The following is a 27,283-nucleotide window of genomic DNA, read 5'->3' on the forward strand; positions in this document are numbered from 1 at the left end:
GCGCGCCACAGTAGACCATCAAAAATAAAATCACATGCGACAAGTCTCCCACTTTCGCAGGTGGACTCTTTTTCTACAACCGATATGCTATTGCGAATAAAAATGACGCAGCCTCCTGACCGTCCAACAGCATGGCACACACATACACTGCATCTAGATCGAAAAACTTGAACCATCTGTTGTGTTCGCTCCTCACTCTCAATTTTTGTTTCTTGTACAGCCAGAAGGTCAACGTCATTCTCTAAAAGCATGCGACTAATCTGGCACTGCCGCCTGCGCGAACACATTCCTCGCACATTCAATGTCGCAACGCGTAGGCTAGATTTAAAGTTAGACGCCATCTCATGGGGTTGCATGGCCAAGCGTCCTACTCACATCGAAGCTGTGGGGTTCTTGTTGTCATCGCTGAAGGCTACTGGAACGGGTCCTCCGCTAGGGCGGAGGCGTTTTAGGGGCCACCCTACTGCCAGGCGGCACGTTCGGCTTCGGTTTAAGCATAGACCGCCGCGTAGTCGATGCCTTCGTTGGAGGTTCACCGGTGCCTGACGCAGTAGTTATTCCTGTATTGCCAGTGTCTTCGTGAGCACGCTTTGCAGCGATGCTTCCGGTCATAAGCATCTCGACGTCCGTTGCTTCCTGGCCGACTTCTTGCGGCAGTGACGATGACGCGCTTGCTGCCTTCACGCCTGCGTCGCATGTTGCAGTCTCTGGCTTCGTTTCCGGGGCTGCAGCCAAGGGCTCACCCCCCAGGTTCGCTTCCTGCACAGCTCCTGGGGAGGGTTCAAGGGGCTTTGCAGGAGTCTTTGCCACGTCGTTGTCCTCCCTGCTAGCTTCTTCGGCATCTGCGGCGTCCATCATGTGTTCGGATACTACGTCCCTTTGGAGTGGGCCTGTAACGCTGGCATAAGAGCGCACACATTGGGAATCATCGTGGCCGAAGCGACGACAGACCCCACATCGTGGAACGCGTCACTCTCGCCGGATGTGTCCGATGCCACGGCATCGGAGGCAGAGCGGCGCTCTGCCAGGAACGAAGACGAGCGCCATATCCTCAGCAACACGCAGTTGGTGTGGTAGGTCGTCCACAGTGAGGCCCACATTTAATTTCAGCGTCACCGAGCGGGTGGTTGATCCTTTGTCAATGCAGCCCTTGACCTTCCACTTGTCTCTGCTAATTTCCGTCACTTTTCCAAACGGCGCCAAAGCCACTCGCACGTCTTCGTCCGGTACGCCATGAAGCAGCCAGTATAGCTTCAGTCGGACACCTCGATCGCGCGGGTCGATGACCATACAGCGGTGGTCTTTAACGTTGAACGCTTCAGCTTCTAATATCTTCCTCTTGCCTTCCTCGTCCTTAAACGTCACTGCCCACAGGTGACTCATTTGGTATGGCCCGAGGGCAACCACTTCCGGCAGCAAGTAAAGACGTGCAAGGCTATCTCGGACATGCTCCACTCGATATGGCCTGGCTTTCACATCGGCATGCAAAAAAACGGTGTTTAAAATAGAAGCACCTGTGGGCAGATGAGGAAGAACAACCTGGTAGTCTTCAGCCGGCTTTTCAGTACACCTGATACCACGGCCCACACGGGCCGCTGAGACCGCCCCTACAAGGGAGCACATGATAGCACGTCCTTCCACTTCGGTAGCCAAGACGCGTCTCACTATACTAACGAGGAGACATGGGAAGGGTCAGTCAAAGCACTATACACACGATGGCAATAAAAGGGCAAAAGTTTTCGCACAATCTTTCTCACAAGCGCGCGAAAGATACAGACAGATACTGCAGATAAGTGTCGCGGGCGCAGCTACATGTGCCTAAAAAAAAAGAAGTGAGAAAGACCACTCCCCGTCGGGGAATCGAACCCCGGTCTCCCGCGTGACAGGCGGGGATACTGGCCACTATACTTTTTTTTCTTTATTGCCGGTCATTGGCCCGGATAAAAATTACACATTCACAAATAATCAAAAGGCACACTCACGATATGTAAAAAACGACCGCAGAACTTGCGCGGCTGCGTTTGTGCTAAAACTCCCTTATCGCCAATAATAATTCCACACGTGGCAACCACTCTGGGATGCACTCCAGCAACTTTTGCTCCTCTACAATGTTCCGTATGCTTTCTTTAAAATACTGGCGAGCCGCTCTTGCATCGAGATCGGTTTGCCTTACCGCCATTCTACATTTCCAAATACTATGCAGGGCCATAAGCATGATCATATCAAATGGGGTACCATCATCACTTTCTATTGGCAAGTAGCGAATCCCATACGCATCTAGGGGGAAATATTTTTTGATTGTGCGCTGGAGCACATCCCAGAGGAAAAAAGCATCCCAACAATACAGAAAAACATGTTCAATTGTCTCCTGCCGCCTGCAAATTGCACAATGAGTGCCCCAAGGAACAAGGAACCCGCTTTCAGCCAGCCACGGTTTGACAGTCCGCGTTCCAGTGTGCAATTTAAAAAAGAACGTCTTAGCGCCTGACGGTACCAGCATCGTCTTAACGCGCTTTAGAACATTGTGCCCATGGCCTGCTCTGTTGAGAGACCGATATAAAGGCACAGGAAGAACAATATCACACAGGTCCTTGTACAGTTTCTTCCGCTTGACTTCACTCCTTACGAGGAGACATGGGGAGGCGTCAGTTAAATCACTACATACACGATGGCAATAAAAGCGCAAAAGTTTTCGCACAATCTTTCTCACAAGCGCGCGAAAGATACAGACAGATAAGTGTCGCGGGCGCAGCTACATGTGCCTAAAAAAAAAAGAAGTAAAAAAGATCACTCCCCGTCGGGGAATCGAACCCCGGTCTCCCGCGTGACAGGCGGGGATACTGGCCACTATACTAACGAGGAGACATGGGAGGCATCAGTTAAAGCACTATATAGACGATTGCAATAAAAGCACAAAAGTTTTCGCACAACCTTTCTCACAAGAACGCGAAAGATACAGACAGATACTCCAGATAAGTGTCTCGGGCGCAGCTGCATGTGCCTAAAAAAAAGTAAAAAAGATCACTCCCCGTCGGGGAATCGAACCCCGGTCTCCCGCGTGACAGGCGGGGATACTCGCCACTATACTAACGAGGAGACATGGGAGGTGTCAGTTAAAGCACTATATACACGATAGCAATAAAAGCTAAAAATTTTCGCACAATCTCTCTCACAAGCGCGCGAAAGATACAGACAGATACTCCAGATAAGTGTCGCGGGCGCAGCTACATGTGCCTAAAAAAAAGTAAAAAAGATCACTCCCCGTCGGGGAATGGAACCCCGGTCTCCCGCGTGACAGGCGGGGATACTGGCCACTATACTAACGAGGATTTTTTTTTCTTTCTTTCATGGTATTTATTATAGTTGCATTCAACCATTCAACCAGACGTTCACCAGTTCTGCATAGTCAGAGAATGGAGGGCACAATGAAAGTCACACACAGAAAAGGTAGCGTTCATACTGTGAGTAGAAACGTTCGTGTCACTTTAGAAGGGTGGCAAGGATAAGCACCTCAACAAAATAGGGTACCAGTCCGGTTGTACACCGAGTCCATCATAAACCTGCTTTAGGTGTAATGTCATTTGGATGAAATTTGCCCTTGTAGGTATAACCGTTTCGGCGTTGCGGTCCATCATTCGCGTTTTCCACAAACTGTGCATTCCCATTACGAAAAACATATCGAAAGGCGCACTATTATCACAGGTTGGTAGCAGGTATCGCACAGTATGAGCGTTAATCTTAAAGTCTTTCTTTAAAGTCCGTTGGAGGACATCCCAAAATAGGATGGCGTCGGTGCAGCTAATAAAACAATGTTAAATTGTCTCTGGTACATCACAAAGGCGACAGTTAACAGAAGAGACAAAGATACCCTTTTTTTGTAGCCATGTTTTAACCGGTATGGTTTCACTATGAACTTTATAAAAGAATGTTTTGCAGCAAGGGGATAAATACATTTTGCGAACTCGCTTTAGCACATCGTGGCCTGGCAATTTAATGTATATTGATCGGTAAAGTGGAGGCGGAAATAGCATGGATAGTAAGTCTTTGTACAACGTTTTGCGCGACACAGAATACAAGTATTCAGGGGAAAACCGAACTGTCAGGAAACGAACCGCCAAGTAAACTTCTTGCATGAACCCCCACAAGCATAAGCGCGAAGAAAAACGTGAAGAAACAACTAAATCAGGTAACACATTAACAAGTGTGATTTGCATGTATGAACGAATTACAGGATGGGAAGTATCGCGAAAATAGAAGAAACGAGACACTATTTGCCGCACATAAAGATGTACTAAGCCCAGCCCACCTTCACTAACAGGCCTAAAGATATTATCGCGTCTCATGGGCTCAAAAGTTGAAGACCATACGAAGGTTGCAAAGATACGGTGAAAGCGTTGGATGTATAGCCTAGCACAATGGATAACTTGCAATACATAGAAAATTTTTGTTGCCAAAAACTTATTGCAGGCTTCGGCTTTCCCAAAAATAGAAAGTCGTTGTGGAAGGAATGTCTGGGCGTAACTTTGAAGTACCGAAACCCGTTCTTTCCAATAGTGTGCGCTTAATTTATATGTGTCTAGCGGCACGCCAAGATACTTTGGCGGGACATCAGTCCACTTAACGCCTGGAAACTGTTCTGGTGTATAGCACCATGAGCCAAACCATAAGCCTAAACTTTTTGAGGAGTTCATTCGCGCTCCTGATACGCTGCCAAATTCTTCTATTTTCGATACTACTTTTTCAACACTGGACTTATCCGTGCAGAAGAACGCTAGATCGTCTGCATAAGCTAAGACTTTAACTTCATTACCCAGTATATTGAAGCCATGGATGTTACTCGACTGAATAACGCTTAAGCATAGCGGTTCCAGGTAAAGGGCGAATAGTAGTGGGGACATCGGGCAGCCTTGTTTTACTGATGAGCAAATAGAAATGGGTTCGGAGAGTTGGCCATTAATAACTAAACGAGTAGTACAACAGGTGTAGCAAAGCCTAACGCCTTTAAGCACAATGGAGCCAACATTGACATGCTCCAGAAGGGAAAATAAATAGGAGTGACTGACACGATCAAAAGCTTTAGCAAGGTCTACCTGGAGCATTGCAAGCTGCTCAGTGGAACCATAACAGTATTGAAGAAGGGTACGGGCGATATGTATGTTGGTTTGAATTGATCGGCCCCTGATTCCACATGTCTGATGGGAACCAATTAGAATTGACATCGCAAATTGCAATCTATTAGATAGAACTTTCGCAAAAATTTTGTAATCCACGTTTGACAATGTGATTGGTCGATAGCCTTCAACGGAACGCAGTTTCTCTTTATCTGAACTTTTGGGAATTAAAACAGTGTGGGTTTTGCAAAAAGACTGCGGAAGGGCGTCAATCTCTAAACTTGAAATAAAAATATCCAATAATATGGGGCTGATAATTCATTTGAAAGCTTTGTAAAATTCACATGAAAGTCCATCGGGGCCGGGTGTTTTCGACAAAGGCAGCTGATCAATAGCTAGCTCAATTTCTTGAATCGTAAGGCTACCACTGATGACTGCACAGTCATCATCCTGTAATGGTTTAACAAGAGATACAAAACTCTCTAAAACTTTTGCATCGTGATCGTCCGGAGGGGCACTAAACAACATAGTGTAGAAAGTTTCGAACTGAGAAATTGTCATTAGTATTTGTTACAAGACTACCTTCGGAGTATATTTCCGGAATTACTTTGGAAATACCGTGACGTCGCTCGTCAAGTAAAGCTTGACGTGTTGGTTGCTCAGATTGCAGAGCACGCCTGTTTCGAGATAGAATTCACGCACCTCTGTAACGTAGCGCGTCATACTTTTGTAACTCACATTTAATGTTTTCTATGTCAACAATGTAAGTGCCTGGCATTTCGCATTCAATCTCATAAAGGCTACATAGGCTCTTAAGAAGCGTTTTTTCTACATTCTTTCTATAGAATGATTTCACCGATCCAATTTCTATAGCCACTGCACGAACCTCTTGTTTAAAGAGTTCCCAAGCAGCAAATAATGGCAAGTCACTAGAAAGAGAATTGGCTAGAGCCATGCGCACGCGATTAATAAATTCCTGATCATTTAGGAGCTCAGAGTTAAGCTTCCAGAGTGCCCACTGTGGTCGGAAATTAGTTACAAATTTTTCACCAATGTTTGCGATAACCATACAATGATCAGAGAATGAAACGGGGATAGTAATGCAGGATAGTCCTCGAGAGAGGAGCGATGAAGAAACATAAATCCGATCAAGGCGGGCGTAGGAATGACCTTGAATTCTTGTATAAGAGCGAGCTCCCTGTCCCGACACTCCTATATCAACGAGCCCTGCATTTTCTATTATGTTAGACAAAACTTCACCACTCCTGTCCCGCTGAGTGTTAATGCCGCTTCGATCGTTGGGATCACATACACAATTGAAATCTCCCATTAAAACAATGCAGCGATCACAGTCCAATAGACTAGACACAGTATCAAATAAAAGAGTTCGTTTTGCAGCGTCATTAAATGCATAGACGTTGACTATGCGCCATGGCACACCCTGCAACACAAAATCACAACATATATATCGACCTTCAGTGTCGACATGATAACTAAAAGCTGAATAAAGTAGGCTCTTTTTCAGAAACAGGAAACAGCCCGCGGATAAACCAAGAGCGTGTGAAACGCAAACATTATACTCAGACAGAAAAGGTCGCAAAGCCCTTTCTGTCTCGTCATCACGCTCAATCTTCGTCTCCTGCACGGCGACGAAGTCGAGGCGCTTCCTAGACAGAAGCCGGCGAAGCTGCGCCTGTTTCTGCAAAGACCGAAGGCCTCGTACGTTCAAGGTTGCGAATAGAAGTTGCTGGGACAGGGCCATGGTGACTACCAACTATTTGGACCTAATGATCTATGTGATCGGTCCTAGAGGGCAACGGTGAGGCTCCCTCCGAAACCCCACCTGGCCTTCTGGACCGTGATCGACGGCACTTTCCTGAGTGTTTCGATGTTTTGCGGCGACGTGCTTTTCTTGTGGTACTGGTCGTCTCGCTGTCTGTGCTTGATTCCGATCTGTTAGTCGCACGCCGCTTCGGAACTGAAGTATCCGCGTTACTTCGTCTGTCCTCTGCCGGCTCAGCGCACGTGTCGAGACGCTTGGGTGCATCAGGTGAGTCGTCTCCGGCTCCCTCATTCGCTTGCTGGGCAGCAGCTGGCTCCGTGGTAGCGGGTGCTCCTTTGGGTTGTTGCTTCGGTTGGTCATCTTTCTCTTCGCTACTTTGGTTTTTCACGGGCAGTTCTGCGATGCCATTGTGACTGTCTTTAACAGGCAGAGGGGCCTTACTGGCACAGCGGTTCTCCGCGGAAGAGGGAACGTCTCCCGTCGCGTCAAGAACCTCCGTAATGTCCATTATGTGTTCTTGCAAGCTTTCATCCGGAGGCTTTGTTCTGTGTCGTAACTTATCGGCGTATGTTACGACACATTCTTCAGATGTGTGACCAAAGCGTCGGCAGGTTTCACAACGCGGGGTTCTGCAGTTTCGACGAATGTGCCCCACCCTGTTACAGCGCAGACAAAGTGGGGGCCGGCCTGGAATTAATACGAGACTCTGCACTCCAAAAACAGATAGTAGATGTGGAACGTCCCCCACGCTCACTCCATCGGCAAGAGTCAACACCACGTCCCGATTTAGCGTACGCATTTGTTCCATCTCCGACACTCGGCAGCTTTCTGCTGATATAGACTTGACTTTCCCGTAAGCCTGAAGCGTATCTCGAATGTAGTCATCTTCCAAACGCTCAGGAAGCCACAAAAGCTTCATTTGAACTTCCGTGGGCTCAGGATCAATGACGACGCAGCGTCTACCTTTTACGAATAATTCCCCGCGTGCGACTAGCTTTGATTTTGTCATCCCTGATTTGCACGTCACCATCCACACGTGCGACATCTGAAATTGTCCGATGGAACTTATTTCCTTCAGGTCAATAACGTTCCGAAGGGCGTCTCTGAAGTCTTGGGCTCTGTACGGTCGACCACTTAAGTCAGCATGCAGGAAAACGGAGTCCACAACCAGCTTACCGGTAGGAAGACGGGGTAACACAACACGGTAGTCATTGCTGCTGGCTGAAGCCTGAGCAGCACCTCGGCCAGGGGCCGATAAAACCTTTGAAGCGGAGAACATGAGAAAAGCGACCGTTCGGAACGCAGTCTTCTTCTTTCTCCACTATACTAACGAGGAGACGTGGGAGGCGTCAGTTAAAGCACTATATACACGATAGCAATAAAAGCTCAAAAGTTTTCGCACAATCTTTCTCACAAGCGCGCGAAAGATACAGGCAGATACTCCAGATAAGTGTCGCGGGCGCAGCTACATGTGCCTAAAAAATGTAAAAAAGATCACTCCCCGTCGGGGAAGCGAACCCCGGTCTCCCGCGTGACAGGCGGGGATACTGGCCACTATACTAACGAGGAGACTTGGGAGGCGTCAGTTAAAGCACTATATACACGATAGCAATAAAAGCTCAAAAGTTTTCGCACAATCTTTCTCACAAGCGCGCGAAAGATACAGACAGATACTCCAGATAAGTGTCGCGGGCGCAGCTTCATGTGCCAAAAAAAAAAAAAAAGAAGTGAGAAACTTCACTACCCGTCGGGGAATCGAAACCCGTTCTCGCGCGTGACAGGCGGGGATACTGGCCACTATACTAATGAGGTTTTTTTTTCTTTATTTCCTCGTTACAGAAATGCCATGCGAATAAATTGTGAAAAAGAGAATCAGCTTAGCTTATGCTGACTCTCTGAAATTAAAATCGCTTGAATTTAGCCAACTCATCGAACAGCGGCAACCAATCGGGTGGTTCTTTCTGGGCTTTGTACACTTCACGCATGTAGACGACACTTTCAATAAAGTTTTCTCGCACAGAATGGGCATTCACATCAGCATGGCATACCGACATTCTTGTGGACCATATACTATGGAGGCTCAGCAGCATAATAAGGTCATATGGAATATCGTTATTGCCCGTGTCTAAGTATCTGATACCACGTGGGGTTATTGGTAATGCTTTCTTTAATGTTCGTTGTAAGATGTCCCAATGAAAAAAGGGATCCCAACAATCAATGAAGACGTGATCGACGGTATCTGGTTTTTTACACATTATACAATCGGTGGTAGACAGCACATATATTCCCTTGTCGGCCAGCCAAGTCTTTACAGGCAAGGTATTTGTGTGGAGATTGAAGAAGAATGATTTTACCGATGGTTTCACAGGCATTCTTTTGACCCTTTTGAGGACATCATCGCCTGAACCTCCATAGTATGCTAACATATACATTGGAACTAGCATTAATGAGTCTGTCATATCATGGTACAATTTCTTTCTTTTGACGTAACTTAAATATTCTAGCGAGAATCGAACACTAATCATACGGAAAGATAACACTACTTCCTGAAGGAAACCTTTCACTGGAGGGGATTCACCATTCGAACACGAAACAAGGAAGTCAGGTAACAGATTACCTAATCGCACTTGTGTCATGGTGCGCAAAAATGGATCACTGTGGTTCCGCAAGAACATAAACCGCGATACTATCTGGCGTACAAATACGTGTGACAGTCCAAGACCACCGCTGCGAACTGATCTGAACAGATTAGAGCTGCTGCAGCGTTCCCAAATTGAGTTCCAAACGAACACAGTGAACACTCGATGCACTTTCTGTACATTCACTCGCGACATCAATAGCGCTTGTAGTATGTACCATATTTTTGCAACCAGAAAATGTTGCACACAGTGGTGCGCGTGAACATTGAGAGATTGCGCCCTTGCCATGCCAGCGCTTTTTCCTTCGCCGTCTGTGTTTCCTGTTCCCAGAACTGCTTACTGTCTTTGTAATGTTCAAGCGGCACGCCAAGATATTTCACAGGCATGGTCACCCACTGTATGTTTGCGAAACTGCGTGGTTTGCTCTGCCACTCGCCATGCCAAAACCCGATGCACTTATCCCAGTTTATGGCACTACCTGTTTTTTCACAATAAGTTTTCGCCAGAGTTACCACTTCGCTGACACTGTCATACTCATCGCAAAACACTGCTAGATCGTCTGCGTAGGAAAGCACTTTCACCTCACTTTGCTGTAATTTGAAACCTCTTATTTTGTCGTTCTCTTTAATGGCTAAGCAAAAAGGCTTCAGGTATATTGCGAAAAGCAATGACGAAATTGGGCACCCTTGTTTCAGAGATGAGCAGACATTGACACTTCTCCTGAGACTTTTGTTAATAATCAGCCGTGTGCTGCAGTCTGTGTACACCATTTTTAAGCCATCTATAATCACTGATCCTATGTTCGTGTATTCTAAAATCTCGAAGAGAATATCATGAGCCACACGGTCAAATGCCTTCTCCAGGTCTAGCTGCAACATTGCAACTTTACCCTCGAAAGCATCGACGCATTCTAGAATGCTCCTGGCGTCGTGTACATTGGTAGTTATTGTGCGCCCTTTAATCTCACACGTTTGGTGGGTTCCAACTAAAAGTTTTATTACGCTCTGTAACCTTTTCGCCAGTATTTTCATAAAAATTTTATAGTCAGTGTTCGCAAGGCTAATGGGGCGGTACGATGCAACAGACAAGCGCTTTACAGGATCGTCAGATTTTGGTATCAGGACCATCGGAGTTGTTCGGTATGACGCGGGTATTCGGTTGTTTTTGTAGGACTGCACTAAAAATTTCTTCATAATTAGTGCTATTTCTGCTTTAAATGTTTTGTAGAAAGCTGCGCTTAATCCGTCCGGCCCAGGTGCCTTTCTTGAGCCTAGTTCTTCTATAGCTGCTTCAACTTCATGCACAGTTATAGACGCTTCGAGGCCTTGTTTAACGTTTTCTTCCAATAGTGGCATAAAGTGTAGGAAGTGGCTTATGAAGCCACCCAGATCAGTTTTTCTTTCGCCAAACAAGTCTCCATAGTGTTCAACAAAGGCGCGTTCAATGGTCCTGCGGTCACTCGTTGCTTCGTCATTGTAGCTTATCTGTTTTATATCACTGCGGCGAGCGTAAGCTTTCTCGTCACTTAGCGCACGTTTATTCGGTGTTTCCCCCTGCCACAATCTTTCTGCACGGGATCTTATCATGGCACCACGGTACTTCTCTGTGTCGATGATTTCTAACTGGCTTTTAACTTTCTTGATTTCCTTCACGACTTGGCCAGGTTCTGTACTTTCTACATTAATTAGAAAGTAGAGTTTACTCCTCAGGGCTTTTTCTTTCCGTTTTTCTTCTTGTTTCAGTTTAGTTGCCCTTTCTATAGCACTCATCTTCAATTCATTTTTAAAATCTTCCCACATGGTGACTACATATTTCTCTTCAGCTTCAATCAATCGTCCAAGTTTTTCTTTAATGTGATTTACGAAACAGTCATTGTTGAGTAGCTTATCGTTAAATTTCCACAAATCCCACGAGAAGTTTGTTTTTCATTCTTTTGTTCCTATTGTGAAGGCAACCAAACTGTGGTCACTAAAAGAGACTTGCTTGTTCTCGTACGTTTTGCATAACGGCACCAGTTCCAGTGACACATAAGCTCTATCTAGCCGAGCATGGCTAAGTCCTTGAAAATGAGTAAAACGCGGAACACTGTGATCGTACAACACATGGCCAACGTCTCCCAGGTTGTATTCACTGACAAGATTGTTCAATAGCAGTGCACTACGATCATTCAGAGGCAGTTTTTTCACGCGATCCTCCGGAAAACAAACACAGTTGAAATCGCCAAGTAAAACCAAAAGCTTATCGGTCTTTAAATAATCCTCAACTCGTTCAAAAAAAGACTGTCTCTCGCTCTCTCTATTAGGGGCGTAAATACAGATAACTCGCCAGAAAACTTCATTCAAGGTAAAATCGACAACAACCAGGCGTCCCGTTTCACACACTGTGAGTGCTTCTACACTTATATTTAGGCTATTGCGCAAAAAAAAAAAAATAGCGCAGCCCCCCGATGTGCCGGCCGCATGACAGACGCATACATTGTAACGGGGAACGAATTGTTGCACCATACGATCAGTTTGCTCCTGACTCGCTATCTTGGTTTCCTGAACTGCGATTATGTCGAGATCGTTTTCCAGAAAGATACGACTCAATTGATATTGCCGCCGCCTCGTGCTTAGTCCTCGGACATTTAGCGTGGCAATACCAATCGCGGTGTTAATTGCGGCCTCCATTATGAGCAAGAACAATCGGGTCGCATAGCGCTTACCTTGAGCGACCCATGCACTATGCATAAAGTGGTGTCCTCTATTCTGTAGTACATGGCTCCGCCAGTCAAGCTGGCGGTATCACACGTAGTGACCATATCTAGGTTACACTACCCGAAACGAAGCCGCTACGGGGGCGGCCCCGTCTCGGGTCTCCGCTCGACTTGGACGTTGGGCCTCGGCTTGAAAGGCGTACGTCGCAGCTGAGCCGCCTTTGTAGGTGGTTCGCTGCATGTCGTTGCTCCAGAGGTCCCGGTTACGCCGATCGTTTCCTCGTGTGCCTGCTTCGTATGCATGCTAGTGGCTGCTCACATGTCGACGTCAGTCGTAGCAGACGCCTCCGCACACGTAGTGGCAGGCGACGACTTCGAGGGGACTTCACTCTTTTCTGTAGCGAAACTCTGATATTCAGGCACCCCGTTTTCAGTCTTTTTCCGAGTATCAGCCTCGTCGTTGGTTTTCTTGTCTGGGCACAAATTTTTGGGGTGGAGAGACTGCTTCTGTGTGACCGTGTTGCCAACCTTGTCGCTCTTAACCGGAGAAATATCTTCAACTCCAGCCTCATCTATGAGGTGTTCAGATACTTCTTCTTCTCTTCTCGTTGGTCCTGCGACGACGGCGTATGTCTTGACCCACTGAGATCGTTCATGGCCGAAGCGGCGGCAGACCTCGCAGCGTGGAACTCGACAGTCCCGGCGAATATGACCGGTTGTATGGCACCGCAGGCAAAGAGGGGCGCGGCCCGGAATGACGGCAAGGACGAGCTCCCCTGCTATGGGAGGCGTCAGTTAAAGCACTATATACACGATGGCAATAAAAGCGCAAAAGTTTTCGCACAATCTTTGTCACAAGCGCGCGAAAGATACAGACAGACACTCCAGATAAGTGTCGCGGGCGCAGCTACATGTGCCTAAAAAAAAGAAGTAAAAAAGATCACTCCCCGTCGGGGAATCGAACCCCGGTCTCCCGCGTGACAGGTGGAGATACTGGCCACTATACTAACGAGGATTTTTTTTCTTTATTGCCTTTTCACAAACGCAAACGAAAAGATCAAATACACGACATGTACATATTCTAAAAACACCAGCCACAGCTCGGCCAGTGTAAGGTGTTTAAAAGGGCTTCACAGAAGCCAATTGGTCAAGTACAGGAAGCCATTCCGGGGATTCACATAGTGCTCTGAACAAGTCGCGTGTGTATATAATGCTCTCCACAAAATAGTGTCTTGCTGAGTGAGCCTGTATATGACAATGTCTGATGTCCATTCTCGTCTTCCATACGCTGTGCATGCAAAGCAGCATTAGCATATCACTCGGCGCTGCCCCTGTTTCTGCACGTGGAAGAAACCGGATTCCAAAAGGGCTTATCGGCAATTCTTCTTTAAGGGTTCTTTGTAGGACGTCCCACAGAAATACGGCGTCATGGCAGTCAATAAAAATATGCTCAATTGATTCTGGCTTATTACAGATTAGGCAGTTTACCGACCAAGGTACAAAAAGACCTTTGCTTAGTAGCCATGGCTTTACAGGGAGAGTGTCGGTATGTAATTGAAAAAAGAGCGTTTTAGCAGAGGGTCTCACTGGTATTTTTTAAACGCGCTTTAGCACATCGCGCTCAGGACCTAGCCTGTAGGCAGCTCGGTAAACCGGTAATGGTAAAAATACATCGAGAATACCAGAATACAAATCTTTTTCGTGATATCACACAAGTATTCATATGAAAAAACCTTGCCTTGAGCAGCCGTACAGAAATAACCACTTGACGCAAATAAGGACTGAGCGGTCCAGCTCCGAAAGAAACAGATGACACGACAAAGTCAGATAGATAATCATGCAATCGTGCTTGGATCACAGTTCTCAAAAACACATCAGTTTGGTCCTGGACAAAGAAGAATCAGCTTACCAGCTGCTTGAAAAACAGGTGTGAGAGCCCTAGCTCACCATTTTTCACCTTGTAAAACAAATTGCACCGGCTTGTGCTCTCCCATTGCGATCCCCAAGTAAAGGTCGCAAACACTCGGTGGATTTTTTGAACCGAAGTTCTTGCCGTGGCCAGCACTTGCAACACGTAGAACACTTTTGCAATTAAAAACATATTACAAACGGAAGCTCTTGCGAACATTGAAAAGTTATGGCTACCCCATTTATCGGTAGCATTTTTGACGCGTTTATTTTCCTCAGACCAATATTCATCAGCATTTAGGTAGTTATTTAGCGGGACACCGAGGTACTTTCCGGGGGAGACGGTCCAATTCATATTACAGTACACCTCGGGTGTGCTCTGCCAGTTGCCATGCCAAAATCCAAGGCATTTCGGCCAACTGATCACGCTACCAGTTGCTGTGCAGAACGCCTTAGCAACACTGACAACTTCCTGCACGCTTCTAGCATCAGTGCAAAACACGGCTATGTCGTCCGCGTACGCAAAGACCTTAACTTCACTGCTGAAAAATGTGAAGCCTCGAATACATGGTGTTGCAAACAAACGTAAACAAAACGGCTCCAAGTATATCGCAAAAAGTAGAGGGGACAACGCACATCCTTGTTTCACACTCGATCGCACAGGAATTGACATACTTAATTCTTTGTTGATCACTAATTTGGCTGTGCAATCATGATACACCATTTTAGCACCTTCAGTAATTACAGATCCAACATTTACGTGCTCCAGCAATAAAAGCAGAACTATACTAACGAGGAGACATGTGGAGGCGTCAGTTAAAGCACTATATACACGATGGCAATAAAAGCGCAAAAATTTTCGCACAATGTTTCTCACAAGCGCGCGAAAGATACAGACAGATACTCCAGATAAGTGTCGCGGGCACAGCTACATGTGCCTAAAAAAAAGAAATAAAAAAGATCACTCCCCGTCGGGGAATCGAACCCCGGTCTCCCGCGTGACAGGCGAGGATACTGGCCACTATTTTTTTTATTGCCTACTTGGCATACAACAAAAGTAGATACAGTGCATTATCACTTTTAAAAGTGCTGTCACATCACTTTCAGCACGTGAGGGGTTTAAAACGCAGTCGCTTCATCATAGATATTTCCTCTAAAAGGGGGTACCGCTCAGGCTTTTTCGTTTGAACTGTGCACACTCGCCTCAAGTATTCTACACTCAATGAAATACTCTCGTGCCGGTCGCGAATTCAGGTCCTCGTTGCGAACGGCCATCCGCGTCCTCCACACGCTGTGGAGTACTAGTGCCATGAACATGTCGTAGGGCACACCCCCTACGTTCTTGACAGGCAAAAGACGGATGCCGTGCGGGGTAATGGGCAAGTCTTTCTTCAAAGTCCTCTCGAGGATGTCCCAGAGAAAGACTGCATCACTACAATCTAGAAATATGTGTTCAACTGTCTCCGGCTTTTTGCAGATGATGCAGTCTACTGACCAGGCAACAAAAATGCCCTTTTCTCGCAGCCAAGATTTGTAGGGAGTGTGCCACTATGTAGCTTGAAAAAGAACGTTTTTACTGATGGTCGTACAGGCATCCTTTTAACAGTTCCTAAAACATTGTCCCCTGGACCTCTTGAGTACAATGATTGGTATACAGGAAGCGGCAACATGGTTTCTACAAGATCTTTTTATAATTTCTTACGCGTCACCTCAGAGATACTCCATTGAAAAGCGTACTTTGAGGATTTCGAAAGTACCAATAATTTCACGCATATAACCCCTTGGCCGTCTTTGTTCGACATTGACCGTTGAAACAATAAATTCTGGCAAATAATTCGACAATCGCACATGTAACACTGTTCTCAAGAAGCGATCGCTTTGATCGCGTAAGAAAATAAACCTAGGCACGATCTGCCGCAAGAAAAGGTGGACTAGGCCAAGGCCCCCACTGCGCACAGATCGAAACAAATTTGTGCGACTGGTTCTTTCCCACGTAGAACTCCAAACAAATACTGCCATCACTCTGTGTAGCTTTTGAACTGCATTGCGTGTCATAGATAACACTTGAAGAACATACCACACTCGCGAAACAAGAAATATGTTGCACACAGTTGAACGCGTAAACATTGAAAATTCTCGGCCACCCCATTTCTGGGTCTTCTCGCATAGTTGCTCCGTTTCATTCTTCCAATATTCTGTTGTGTTCCGGTAGTGTTGGAGTGGTACGCCTAGATACTTATCAGGCGTCACCGTCCATGTGACATCTTCAAATAATGAGGGTGTACTTCGCCAATTTCCATGCCCGATACCGAGGCATTTATTCCAATTAATTCTACTACTGGTGCACCCACAGAATGTCTTCACATCATTTACTGCCACTCTCACACTTTCTTGATCATCACAGAACACTGCGGTATCATCCGCATAACTAAGCACTTTGACTTCCGCGGTCATCAAGCGGAATCCACGAACTCGTTCATTCTGAAGCACTTTTTGGCAAAGAGGCTCTAGGTAGAGAGCGAAAAGTAATGCTGACGCAGGACATCTTTGTTTTACGCTTGAGAAGACTTGAATGCTTTCGCTGAGCTGTTTGTTCACTACAATCCTCGTAGTGCATCCAGTGTATGCCATTCGTACCCCCTCCGAAACCACAGATCCCAGTTTTACGTAGTCGAGGATGCACAAAAGGATCTCGTGACTCACGCGGTCAAAGGCTTTCTCGAGATCGATTTGTAGCATCGCTACCCTACTCTCAAAATCTTCACAACATTCTAAAATATTCCTTGCAACGTGAATATTCGTAGTTATAGATCTACCTTTGATGCCGCGGGTCTGATGGGGCCCTACGATTTCTTTATTAACAGTTTGAAGTCGCCTGGCCAACACACCCATAAGCAGTTTATAATCAACATTGGCCAAGGTTATGGGCCGATACGATCCAATAAATTGCTGTTTCGCGGGGTCTGTTGTTTTGGGAATCAACACAATGTGTGATCTGCGGAAGTACCCTGGTAATTCTTTCTTTTCATATGCCTCGTGCAAAACTTCACATAAGGCTGCTGCCACAGGGCTTTTAAATTTCTTATAGAAAGCTGCGCTTAGGCCATCTGGACCAGGTGTCTTTCCAGAGGTAATTTTTTTCAATTGATTTTTCAATTTCTTTGACGGTGATAGGTGCCTCTAAGCTTGCCTTTATGTCGTCGTCGAGTTGCGGCATAAGTGATAAGAATTCATCTTTGAATGTGCTACTGCCCTGTTTGATGCTTCCTAATAATTCGCGATAATGTTCCACAAACGCTTGTTCAATTATTGCTTTATCGCTTGTGACGACGTTTTGATATTCTGTCGCCTTGAATTCGTTTTTAGTTGCGTAGCTCCTCTCGTCTGCCAGCGCACGTTTCGTGGGCATCTCGCCACACCAAAGCCTTTCGGCGCGTGCGCGCACCACAGCTTTCTTGTATCTTTCCACGTCTATAGTCTCCAACTTTCTTTTCACATCTTTAATTTCTTTACTGCGCATGCCCGGTTGCACGCATTCTTGACAGAGTAAAACATCTAACTGGCACTGCAACTGATTTTCTTCTTTCATTGGGCGGTGTTTTATACAATATGCTCTTTCAATAGCTTTCATTTTTACTTTTTCTTTAAAAGACTCCCATGTATGAATCAAACTGCCCATGTTACACTCGAATACTTCTTCTAATTCAGTTTTAACGTTCTCTACAAACGTGTCATCATCGAGTAGCTTGTCGTTCAATTTCCACAGGTCCCAGCTAAACCTCTGCTTTTCTTTCTTATTGATGGCGAACATGACTAGGCTATGGTCGCTGAAAGATACGTGCTTCACACTGTAATCTCGGCACATAGGAAGTAGCACAGTAGACACGTAGGCCCTGTCAAGCCTCGCCTGACTGCTAAGCTGGTAATGTGTGAACTGCGTGCCCTGAGAAAGCACATATCTTACGTCATCCAACTCTCGCTCGCGAACCAGTGCATTAAAAAATAAGGCACTATAATCACGCACCGGCGCTTTGCTTGCCCTATCTTCGGGAATGCAAACGCAGTTGAAATCTCCGAGAAGAATAATTGTCCTATCACACGACAGGTGCACTTCAAGGTTTTAGAAAAATATTTTGCGCTCTTGCTCCCTATTTGGTACATATACAGAAACAGTCCGCCAATTCGCGCCAGAAAATGAAAAATCACATACAATTAATCGTCCCAAATCGTCAACATGCAAACACTACTACAATACGAATGCTGGTCTTCATAAAAAGCAAGCAGCCACCAGATGTACCACGAGAATGGCTGACACATACATTGTATAGGGAGCGGAAAGGCGAAAGCATGCGGTCTGTCTGCTCTTGGGACTCGACTTTCGTTTCCTGCACGGCAGCAATATCAACGTCATTCTCAAGCAATAAACGACGCAACTGATACTGTCGCCTCCTAGACCGGCCAAGTCCTCTAATGTTGAGCGTTGCTACGCATAAGGCTCTTTCTAATTTAAAGGACATGTTATCGCTATGAGTAGGCCTACCACACGGTTTTTACTTCAAGTAGTTACTCGCCAGAAAACAAGAAAATCGCACGACTTACGGGCGTCTCGGCTTTTTTCCATGTTTTTACGTCTCGGCTCCCGTACAACACTTTCACATTTGTCTCTTACATATTACTGTCTCTGCAAAAATCACGACAGCCTCACCTACCCAGGCGATGAAGACGGGAGAGGCGGCTTGGCCTCTGCCCGTGGGTCGACCAGAATTTTTGGCCGCGGTTTGAAAGACGGACGTCTAATCCCCGTTGTCTTCATCGGTGGTTCTCCACCCTCGCCGCCATCGGGAGTACTTGTCTCGTCTCTGCTTTCGTCGCAAGGGCGCTTGCCGGCAAGGCCGCCGACTGCGCTCTCACTGTCGTCCATGTTGTCCTGTCCATCTGTAAACTCTGTTTCCTTGGCAGAAGTTTCACACGATTCTGGCCTCTCGGAGGCCGTTGCATTCCCAGGTTGTAGCTCCGACGGCTGCTCTACGGGTTCTTGCCCCGTTGTCGTGTTCGGCCCTTTTACTGTGGCCGGGTCTGGCGTCGCCAGCACTCTGTCGGACCCCCTGTCACCCGGACTTGCTGCGTCTTCAGCGTCAGCCTCGTCCATGAGTAGCTCGGACGCGTCGCCCCCCTCCACGGGCGCGGTGACGCTGGCATAAGATAGCGTGCACTCGTGCTCCTCATGACCGAACCTCCGGCAGCCACTACAACGCGGCACTCGCCAGTCACGACGAATGTGCCCTTTTCCTCGGCAGCGTAGACAAACGGGCGCTCTTCCCGGCACAACAACAAGGGATTCCTCCCCGTTTACGTTCACTTGATGAGGAAGGTCGTCAATTTTAAGGCCCACCTTCAACCTGAGCGTTACCAGACGGGTCGTTGAGTCCTTGTCGGCCACGCCATGTACCCGCCACCGCTCCCTGGTGACTTCCGTCACTTGGCCGTACGGCGCTAACGCACGTTTCAAGTCTTCGTCGAGTACATTGTGGAGTAGCCAATGTACCTTAATCTACACATCTTGGTTTGCTGGATCGATGACGAGGCAGCGAGAATTTTTCACCTTGAGGTCACCGACGCCAAGGATCCTTTTCACAGCATCCATATTCTTGAACGTCACGGCCCACACATGGCTCATACGTTACGCCCCTAAGACAACAACCTCGGGGAGCAGCGCCAGACGAGCCAGTGTGTCACGGAAGTCTTCCACTCGATATGGCCGGGAACGCACGTCAGCATGCAAAAAAAAAAACAGTATTCAGAACAACTCGTCCTGTAGGAAGGTTCGGCAATAAAACTTCATAATCATTCTCAACGTCAAAAGACCTGTTACCGCGGCCAAAAAGTACCGCTATAGCCACCCTTGAAGGGCCTGCCATCCTGCGTCCGCTCAGCTCGGCTGCCGGAAGCAGAATCCCCATACTGCCCACTATACTAACGAGGAGACACGGGAGGCGTCAGTTAAAGCACTATATACACGATGGCAATAAAAGCTCAAAAGCTTTCGCACAATCTTTCTCACAAGCGCGCGAAAGCTACAGACAGATACTGCAGATAAGTGTCGCGGGCGCAGCTACATGTGCCTAAAAAAAAAGAAGTAAATAACGTCACTCCCCGTCGAGGAATCGAACCCCGGTCTCCCGAGTGACAGGCGGGGATACCGGCCACTATACTAACGAGGAGACATGGGAGGCGTCAGTTAAAGCACTATATACACGATGGCAATAAAAGCTCAAAAGTTCTCGCATAATCTTTCTCACAAGCGCGCGAAAGATACAGACAGATACTACAGATAAGTGTCGCGGGTGCAGCTACATGTGCCTAAAAAAAAAGAAGTAAATAACGTCACTCCCCGTCTGGGAATCGAACCCCGGTCTCCCGCGTGACAGGCGGGGATACCGGCCACTATACTAACGAGGAGACATGGGAGGCGTCAGTTAAAACACTATATACACGATGGCAATAAAAGCTCAAAAGCTTTCGCACAATCTTTCTCACAAGCGCGCGAAAGATACAGACAGATACAGCAGATAAGTGTCGCGGGCGCAGCTACATGTCCCTAAAAAACCCCGCAGGGGCGTCTGCGTCAGCAGGCGTTTGGTGTGTTGCGACACCACGGACCCGAGCACACGAGGGTTGGACCCTCCCGCGTGTAGCCGTGCGCGGCTTAGCCGTGTCCGGGGAAAGGGGGATCCTGGAGGTTGAGCCGATGCCGGGTGTTCGGACCGTTAAGGCCCCCCGGCGTAGGCAACACACCTCTTTGGCCTCTGCTTCACGTAGACGGCACCCCCGGACTGACCCACCTGGGGGAAATCGGTAGTCGCCTTTTCCTGTCCTCCTCTCCAATCTTCGTCTTTCTCTCTCGCCTTTTCATCTTTCCTGTCTTCTCTTCACTTCTTATTACTTCCGTATTTCCTTTGCGGCAAGGGTTAACCTTGTGCATTATGCCCAACCTCGGGTATAGGTATTTGGTTATAGCGGGGATGTACCGCTGGCGTGCGCAGAACTGTTTACTTCCCGTCCTGTGTCGTCCCCTGGTTGGGCTCCATGGTGGGTGGCGGCCATCCCTGCCGAATATTAATATTACTTATGGAATCAAATTTCCCTCCACTCCCTGATCGCTCCTTCAAGAGGGGGCGCACCGAAGGTTCCTTCAACTTCTTCATGAGTCACAAAGAAACATTCCCAAAATACCATGTCATTCACAGTCAACATGAAAGCAAGACAGTCCGAACAATATCTCCTTTTGTTGTGGCAAAATCATTGGCAAACTCCATCGGCCCAGGTTACAAAGTAACTAAAATGGGAAGCGGCGATCTTCTTCTTGAACTTCGTGACAAGACGCAGTACAGTAAATTATCAAAGCTAATTGCTTTTGGGGACATTCCAGTTTCAGTAGGCCCACACAGATCTTTGAACACTGTCCGCGGTGTCGTCTCTGAAGATGACCTGCTTGATCTTAGTAAAAGTGAGCTACTTGAGGGATGGCAAGATCAAAATGTAGTAAAGGTCCAGAGAATAACGATTAGGCGCGACGGCAAGGAAATCCCCACAAAACACATAATCTTAACTTTTGGAACTAGCACTTTACCAGACTCAATAGAAACAGGATACTGCAAACTCCGTGTAAGACCATACATACCTAACCCACGCCGATGCTTCAAGTGTCAGCGATTCGGGCACGGTTCACAAAGCTGCCGAGGGCGCACTACTTGTGCAAAGTGTGCATCAAACGAGCACTCATCCGACACTTGCACTTCCACCACCCATTGTGCTAACTGTGACGGGGATCACCCAGCGTACTCTCGTTCTTGCCCATCCTGGAAAAAAGAAAAACAAATCATCGAAATCAAAATCAAACTGAACCTTTCCTTCCAAGAGGCGCGCAAGCGCTTCTCGATGAACCAGTCTAGTCCGTCTTACACCGATGTGGCGCGCCGGGGGGCAGCGCTACATCCTTCGGCGGCCGCCCAAGTCACACGGAGTGTGACGGCGGTCACGCCATCAGCCCCCCCGGCTGGAACAGCCAGCGCTGTACCGGCCCCCACAAAGGAGGACCAGCAGACCCTCGGGCCTGTTGGACCCAAGGCCACTGCGCGTGCAGATAGGCCTACCACCCCCGCGAACGTGCCCGCTGCGCAGGCGCTATCCACCGCCTCAGACGAGGTGATGGATACAAATACCAATCCGGCGTCTCATACGCCGAAGGAACCGCGCAGCTCCCTCGAGCGCGCCCGAAAGTTAGAGAGATCGCGTTTCACGGGGCCTGGAAAGGTCTCGTGAGATAATCTAATCCATATTTCTTAGACACACAGCACAAAACACATACATTATGGATACACAGATTATACAATGGAATGTCCGGGGTTTACTCCACAACCTAGACGACATTAAAGAACTTTTGCATAAGTACAGTCCAAAGATGCTGTGTGTCCAAGAAACACATCTTAAACCTTCGCAAACAAACTTCCTTCGAATGTATGCCATTTTCCGAAAAGACCGCAACGAGGCCCTTGCCTCGTCGGGCGGTGTGGCAATAATAGTAGATAAGTATGTTGCTTGCCTGCAGTTACCCCTTAAAACGCCCCTAGAGGCAGTGGCAGTCAGAGCAGTGCTTTTTAGTAAGCTGCTGACAATTGCATCTTTATACATTCCTCCCAACTGTCAACTCTCCAAAACTGAATTTGATAGCTTTATTGCGCAACTCCCGGAACCCTACATTGTCGTTGGAGACTTAAATGCCCATCATACCTTGTGGGGCGACTCTAGGTGTGATGCCAGAGGGCGTCTGATTGAAAATTTCCTATTCAGTACGGGTGCATGCTTGCTAAATAAGAAGGAGCCAACTTTTTACAGCGTTGCACACAAGACATTTTCATCTATAGATCTATCCATTGTTTCAAGTACAGTCGTGCCGTACTTGGAGTGGCATGTACATAAGGACCCATACGGGAGTGATCATTTCCCGATTGTTTTAAAATTAAGGAAACGGGACGAATGTTTTCCACATGTACCCCAGTGGAAAGTTGACTCAGCCAACTGGCAGCGATACAGAGAACTAACATATATGACCTGGAATGATATTCGTGCACTCAGTATTGACGATGCAGTCTCATATTTAACCGCATTTATTCTCGACGTAGCGTCAATATGTATCCCACAAACAAATGCATCGCCTAATAAACGACGTGTTCCCTGGTGGAACGATGAATGTAAGCAAGCACGAAAGAAACAGAATAAGGCCTGGAATCAGCTCCGTGACTCTCCGACAATCGAGAACCTTATCAGCTTTAAGAAAATAAAGTCAGAAGGAAGAAGAACGCGCCGCCGTGCCAAAAGGGATAGCTGGCAAAAATATATTTCCGGCATTAATTCGTATACAGACGAAAGAAAAGCCTGGAACAGGGTAAACAAACTAAAAGGCCGTGAAACTCATCCACTACCATTAGTGAACACACAAGCAGACACTCTTGAGGAACAAGCTGATTGTCTAGGAACACATTTCGAGCACATTTCCAGTACATCTCATTATACAGATACATTCCTAAAATACCAGCGACTAGCAGAACAGCTGCATTTGAGTCGGAAGGGCACATCCAATGAAGCATACAATCGTCCATTTGGAATGGCTGAGTTCCAGGCTTCACTGAACTGTTGCAACAAGTCCGCTCCAGGAAGTGACAGAATATTGTATGAGATGATCAGACACTTACACCCTGAAACCCAAAAAACACTACTGTCACTCTTCAATTCCATGTTCTCTGCCGGCTACATTCATTCTGCCTGGAAAGAAGGAATTGTAATCCCTATTTTAAAAGAGGGCAAGGACCCTTCCTCACCCAACAGTTATAGGCCTATAGCTCTGACAAGTTGTCTATGTAAATTATTTGAGAAAATGATTAACCGCCGCCTCATCCATTTTCTTGAAAGCAACAAGATACTCGATCCCTTTCAATGCGGTTTTAGGGAGGGTAGATCCACAACAGATCACCTTGTCCGCATAGAGACAAATATCCGAGATGCCTTTGTCCACAAACAATTTTTTCTATCGGTATTTTTAGATATGGAAAAGGCATACGACACAACCTGGTGCTATGGAATCCTCCGTGACCTGTCTGAAATGGGAGTTCGAGGCAACTTGCTGAACGTGATTCAGAGTTACCTCTCCAATCGCACGTTCCGTGTTAGAGTTGGTAACGCTCTGTCTAGTCCATTTACGCAAGAGGCTGGTGTTCCACAGGGTGGTGTGCTGAGCTGCACTCTTTTCATTGTCAAAATGAACTCGATCCAGACTGCCATACCACGTAGCATGTTTTATTCTGTATATGTGGATGACATTCAGATAGGTTTCAAATCATGTAACCTAAGTACGTGCGAGCGGCAAGTACAGCTTTGCATAAATAAATTATGTATGTGGGCGGACAAAAACGGTTTCAAGCTAAACCCACAAAAAAGTACATGCGTCCTGTTTTCTAACAAGAGAGGTATACTTGCGGACCCCGCAATAGATCTAAATGGAGAGCGGCTATCTGTAAGCCATGAACACAAATTTCTAGGAATCATTTTAGACAGTAAGCTTAATTTTGTACCCCACCTGAAGTATCTGAAATCAAAGTGCCTCAAGACTATGAATCTTCTGAAACTCTTATCACGTACATCTTGGGGAAGCGACAGACGGTGCCTTCTAAAACTTTACAAAAGTCTAATATTAACACGGCTTGACTACGGATCAATAGTCTATAATTCTGCTGCACCAAGCGCCTTGGAAATGCTAGATCCCATCCACCACCTGGGTATCCGCCTTGCTACAGGCGCCTTTAGGACTAGCCCTGTGCAAAGCCTCTACGTCGAGTCAAACGAATGGTCATTACACTACCAAAGGACATATTTAACTTTCTCCTACGCCTTGAAAGCTAGATCAGATGTTAAACATCCTTGTCATTGCACTATATGCGACTTGTCGACTGCAAGGCTGTTTCGTAACCGCCCGGCCACTAGGCCTCCTCTGTCCCTCCGGTTGGAAGCACTCTCAGAAAATACAGGGATCCCTCTTTTACACAATGTCCTAATGGCTCCTACGCGGCTTCCACCGCCTTGGGAGTGGCAGACTATAAGATGTGACATCTCTTTCTTAGAAATATCCAAACAAGCACCTGAGGCTCACATACAATCTCATTTTCTTGAACTTAAAGAGAAGTATTCCTGTGACGAATATTACACAGATGCTTCGAAGTCTCCAGCTGGTGTTGCTTACGCAGCTCTCGGACCCTCATTTTCAACATCAGGGCCACTAAACCCACACACCAGTATCCTTACGGCAGAAGCATACGGTATACTTTCGGCTGTTAAACACATAAGGCGCAGAAATGTCGCTAAGGCTGTTGTCTTTACAGACTCATTAAGTGTCGTGAGAGCCCTGATTAGCTTACGAAAGCATAAGAATCCCGTTTTGAATGAGCTGTATAGCTTGTTGTGCTCCGCATATATCTGCAACCAACCGATTATCCTATGCTGGGTACCTGGCCATAAAGGTATAAAAGGTAACGTAGCTGCTGATGAAAACGCTACGTCAGTGAGTTTTAGCGACACAGATAGAAATATCCCTATTCCTGCCACAGACCTAAAGCCCTTTTTGCGCCGTAAATTGAGGAAACATTGGCAAGCAGAGTGGGATACACAAACACTGAATAAGTTACACATTATAAAACCAACATTGCGGAATTGGATAAGTGACAAAACAGCACGGTACAGGGAAGTACTTCTTTGCCGTTTAAGAATAGGACACACTTACAGTACTCACTCCTACCTATTGACTGGCGGCGATCCTCCTACTTGTAGTAGGTGCGGCGATAGCCTGACTGTCCTCCATGTTCTTATCCAGTGCCCTGCAATAGAAACAGAGAGGAAAAAGTATTTCCCTTCTGCATATCGGGAAAATATACCACTTCACCCTGCATTTTTTCTTAGTGATGAACCGCTTTTTAAACTGCAAATAGTTTTAGATTTCTTAGCTGAAACCGACATTCTGAAAATAATTTGGCCAGGAAATCTTAACACGTGATTACCAGCCCTTGCATTCGAGGGCCGTCTTGATGATTGAGTGTAACTGTTGTCTGGTCTTATGTTTTTATCAAAACACAACTGCCATCGTCCACGTCCATAATTAATCAGTGTCATTATTTTACTAGCTATATATTTACGTCATTTAGAGCGAAAGTTTTAGGCCCTTAAACAGCCATGTCACACCTACCATAAAAAATTCACTGTCCACGCCATTCAGAATGAATTCTTTAAATTACCATTTGTCATGGCGCTCTTTGGCCATAACTGGCCCTTGCGCCATTAAAAACCACATATCATCATCATCATTATCATGTCCCTAAAAAAAGTAAAAAAGATCACTCCCTGTCGGGGAATCGAACCCCGGTCTCCCACGTGACAGGCGGGGATACTGGCCACTATACTAACGAGGAGACATGGGAGGCGTCAGTTAAAACACTATATACACGATGGCAATAAAAGCTCAAAAGCTTTCGCACAATCTTTCTCACAAGCGCGCGAAAGATACAGACAGATACAGCAGATAAGTGTCGCGGGCGCAGCTACATGTGCCAAAAAAAAAGTAAAAAAGATCACTCCCCGACGGGGAATCGAACCCCGGTCTCCCGCGTGACAGGCGGGGATACCGGCCACTTTACTAACGAGGAGACATGGGAGGCCTCCGTTAAAGCACTATATACACGATGGCAATAAAAGCTCAAAAGCTTTCGCACAATCTTTCTCACAAGCGCGGGAAAGATACAGACAGATACTGCAGATAAGTGTCGCGGGCGCAGCTACATGTGCCTAAAAAAAAAAGTAGAAAAGATCACTCCCCGTCGGGGAATCGAACCCCGGTCTCCCGCGTGACAGGCGGGGATACTGGCCACTATACTAATGAGGAGACATGGGAGGCCTCCGTTAAAGCACTATATACACGATGGCAATAAAAGCTCAAAAGCTTTCGCACAATCTTTCTCACAAGCGCGCGAAAGATTCAGACAGATACAGCAGATAAGTGTCGCGGGCGCAGCTACATGTGCCTAAAAAAAAGAAGTAAAAAAGATCA

General features: G+C 46.7%; 1 protein-coding gene and 2 non-coding genes across 3 annotated transcripts; all 3 read right to left on the reverse strand.

Moving 5' to 3' along the window:
• Nucleotides 1-969: 969 nt before the first annotated feature.
• LOC142578458 (uncharacterized) lies at nt 970-8,177 on the reverse strand. The gene is made up of 2 exons (XM_075687840.1): nt 7,137-8,177; nt 970-1,465 (listed from the first exon to the last, which is right to left on the reverse strand). Exons 1-2 carry the CDS (start codon nt 8,171-8,173, stop codon nt 970-972), a joined length of 1,533 nt encoding a protein of 510 aa, XP_075543955.1. The 5' UTR covers nt 8,174-8,177.
• TRNAD-GUC (transfer RNA aspartic acid (anticodon GUC)) lies at nt 2,791-2,862 on the reverse strand. The gene has a single exon. It is a non-coding gene; the product is annotated as a tRNA-Asp (tRNA).
• TRNAD-GUC (transfer RNA aspartic acid (anticodon GUC)) lies at nt 3,025-3,096 on the reverse strand. Its single transcript has one exon. It is a non-coding gene; the product is annotated as a tRNA-Asp (tRNA).
• Nucleotides 8,178-27,283: the final 19,106 nt, after the last annotated feature.

This window comes from Dermacentor variabilis, chromosome 4 (assembly GCF_050947875.1).
Source record: "Dermacentor variabilis isolate Ectoservices chromosome 4, ASM5094787v1, whole genome shotgun sequence".
NCBI lineage: Eukaryota > Metazoa > Arthropoda > Arachnida > Ixodida > Ixodidae > Dermacentor > Dermacentor variabilis.